General features: G+C 47.5%; 1 protein-coding gene across 1 annotated transcript in view; it reads left to right on the top strand.

Moving 5' to 3' along the window:
* Positions 1-2,500, top strand: part of LOC133991563 (echinoderm microtubule-associated protein-like 6) — a 97,385-nt gene that overhangs the window by 57,148 nt on the left and 37,737 nt on the right. Inside the window, 3 exon segments of the mRNA XM_062430019.1 lie at positions 699-770; positions 773-865; positions 1,841-1,947. Of these exon segments, the coding sequence (XP_062286003.1) occupies positions 699-770; positions 773-865; positions 1,841-1,947 (272 nt within the window).

The raw sequence follows: 2,500 nt of genomic DNA, 5'->3' as shown, positions 1-2,500 counted from the left end.
AGGGAGGAAGATGAGTAAAGAAAGAGGAGGATGAGGAAGATGAGTAAAGAAAGAGGAGGATGAGGAAGATGAGGAAGAAAGAAAGAAAGAAAAGTGAGGAAGATGAGGAAAGAAAGAAAGAAAGAAAAGTGAGGAAGATGAGTAAAGAAAGAGGAGGATGAGGAAGATGAGGAAGATGAGGAAGAAAGAAAGAAAGAAAAGTGAGGAAGATGAGTAAAGAAAGAGGAGGATGAGGAAGATGAGGAAGAAAGAAAGAAAGAAAAGTGAGGAAGATGAGGAAAGAAAGAAAGAAAGAAAAGTGAGGAAGATGAGGAAAGAAAGAGGAGGATGAGGAAGATGAGGAAGATGAGGAAGAAAGAAAGAAAGAAAAGTGAGGAAGATGAGTAAAGAAAGAGGAGGATGAGGAAGATGAGGAAGAAAGAAAGAAAGAAAAGTGAGGAAGATGAGGAAAGAAAGAAAGAAAGAAAAGTGAGGAAGATGAGTAAAGAAAGAGGAGGATGAAGAAGATGAGGAAGATGAGGAAGAAAGAAAGAAAGAAAAGTGAGGAAGATGAGGAAAGAAAGAAAGATGGAAGGCAGGAGGGAAGAAAAGATGGAAGAAACAAACAAAGAAAGAAAGAAAGATGGAAGAAAGAAGAAAGAAAGATGGAAGGAAGGGTAATAAATAAATGTGATTCATCTCTCTGTTTTCCTCTCAAGGAGCCAAATTCAAGAAGTACATCGGCCACTCGGCCCATGTGACTAACGTGCGCTGGTCACATGACCTGCAGTGGTTCTGACTACAGGCGGAGCCGACCACGCTCTCTTCCAGTGGAGGTTCCTCCCCGAGTCCGTGATGAACGGAGGACCGGACGTCAATATACAAGGTACAGAAAGGATGAAGCTTCTCTAGTTCCAGGTTTCCTTCATCAGGCTGTAGAGACCGAGTCAGTCCTCCCGGGTCAAATGGACCCCGTCTGTTTTGACTGTTCCTTCTTTCCTCCCTTCCTTTCCTTCCTTCTTCCTTCCTTTCCTTCCTCCCTTCCTACCTTCCTCCCTCCCTCCTTTTCTTCCTTCCTTCCCTTCCTCCCTCCTTCCCTCCCTCCTTCTCTCTTTCTTTCCTACTCTCTACCTTCCTCCCTTCCTTCCTTTCTTTCCTTCCTTCCTTCCTTCCTTCCTTCCTTCCTTCCTTCCTTCCTCCCTCCCTCCTTTTCTTCCTTCTTCCTTCCTTTCATTCCTTTCTTCCTTCCATCCTTCCTCCCTTCCTTCTTTCCTCCCTCCCTCCTCCTTCTCTCTTTCTTTCCTTCCTCTCTCTTTTCTCTGTTCCTTCCTTCCTGCCTCCCTCATTTCCTTCCTTCCTTCCTTCCTTTCTTTCTTCCGTCCTCCCTTACTTCTTCCTCCCTCCCTCCTTCTGTCTTTCTTACCTCCCCCACCTTCCTCCCTTCCTTCTTTCCTATGTCCTTCTTCCTTCCCTCCTACCTTCCTCTTTTCCTTTCCCCCTCCCTCCCTCCCTTCTTCCTTCTTTCCTCCCTCCCTCCTTCCTCCCTTCCTTCTTTCCTTTCCTCCCTTCCTTCCTCCCCCCTTTCCTTCCTTCCCTTCTTCTTTTCTCCTTCCTCCCTTCCTTCTTCCTCCCTTCCTTCCTTCTTCTCCCTTCCTTCCTTGACTCGAGGACAACAGGAGGGTTAATAGTCAGTATGAACAGGAGGAATGAATCTCTGAGTCCTCTTGAATGTTGGTGTGTTATTTATGTCAGAATTAGATCTTGGAGAACATTGTTTGTACCCAACAACAGGAAATACAGATGTCCAGTTGTTTAGTTGACGTATTTGATTAATCTGAGCTTTGTGTCTCTCTCTCTGTAGAAAGTCACGGAGACTCTAACAGCGAGGAGTCGGACAGCGACGTGTCGGACGTCCCGGAGCTCGACTCCGACATCGAGCAGGAAACACAGATCACCTACGACAGACAGGTACGACTTCCTGTTCATGTAGAGGTCCTAACCCCTAACCCTCCTGTTGTCCTCGAGTCAAGCAAGGAAGGTAGGGAGGAAGGAAGGAAGGAGGGAAGGGAGGAAGAAGGAAGGAAAGGTGGGAGGAAAGAAGGAAAGGAGGGAGGAAAGGAAAGAAGGAAAGGAGGAAGGAAAGGAAGGAAAGAAGGAAGGAAGGAGGGAAGGGAGGGAGGGGGGGGAGGGATTAAGGGAGGATGGAAGGGAGGAGGAAGGAAAGGAGGGAGGAAAGAAGGAAAGGAAGGGAGGAAGGAAGAAGGAAGGAAAGGAGGGAGGAAAGGAAAGAAGGAAAGGAGGAAGGAAAGGAAGGAAAGAAGGAAGGAAAGAAGGAAGGAAGGAGGGAAGGGAGGGAGGGAGGGAGGAAGGGAGGAGGAAGGAAAGGAGGGAGAAAGGAAGGAAGAAGGAAGGAAAGGAGGGAGGAAGGAAGGGAGGAAAGGAAAGAAGAAAGGGAGGAAGGAAAGGAAGGAAGGAAGGGAGGAAGGAAAGGAAGGAAGGAGAGAAGGGGAGGGAGGGAGGG

This window comes from Scomber scombrus, chromosome 12, assembly GCF_963691925.1.
Source record: "Scomber scombrus chromosome 12, fScoSco1.1, whole genome shotgun sequence".
Lineage (NCBI taxonomy): Eukaryota > Metazoa > Chordata > Actinopteri > Scombriformes > Scombridae > Scomber > Scomber scombrus.
The sequence above is the reverse complement of the archived record's forward strand: the minus strand, read 5'-3'. Positions and strand labels throughout refer to the sequence as shown.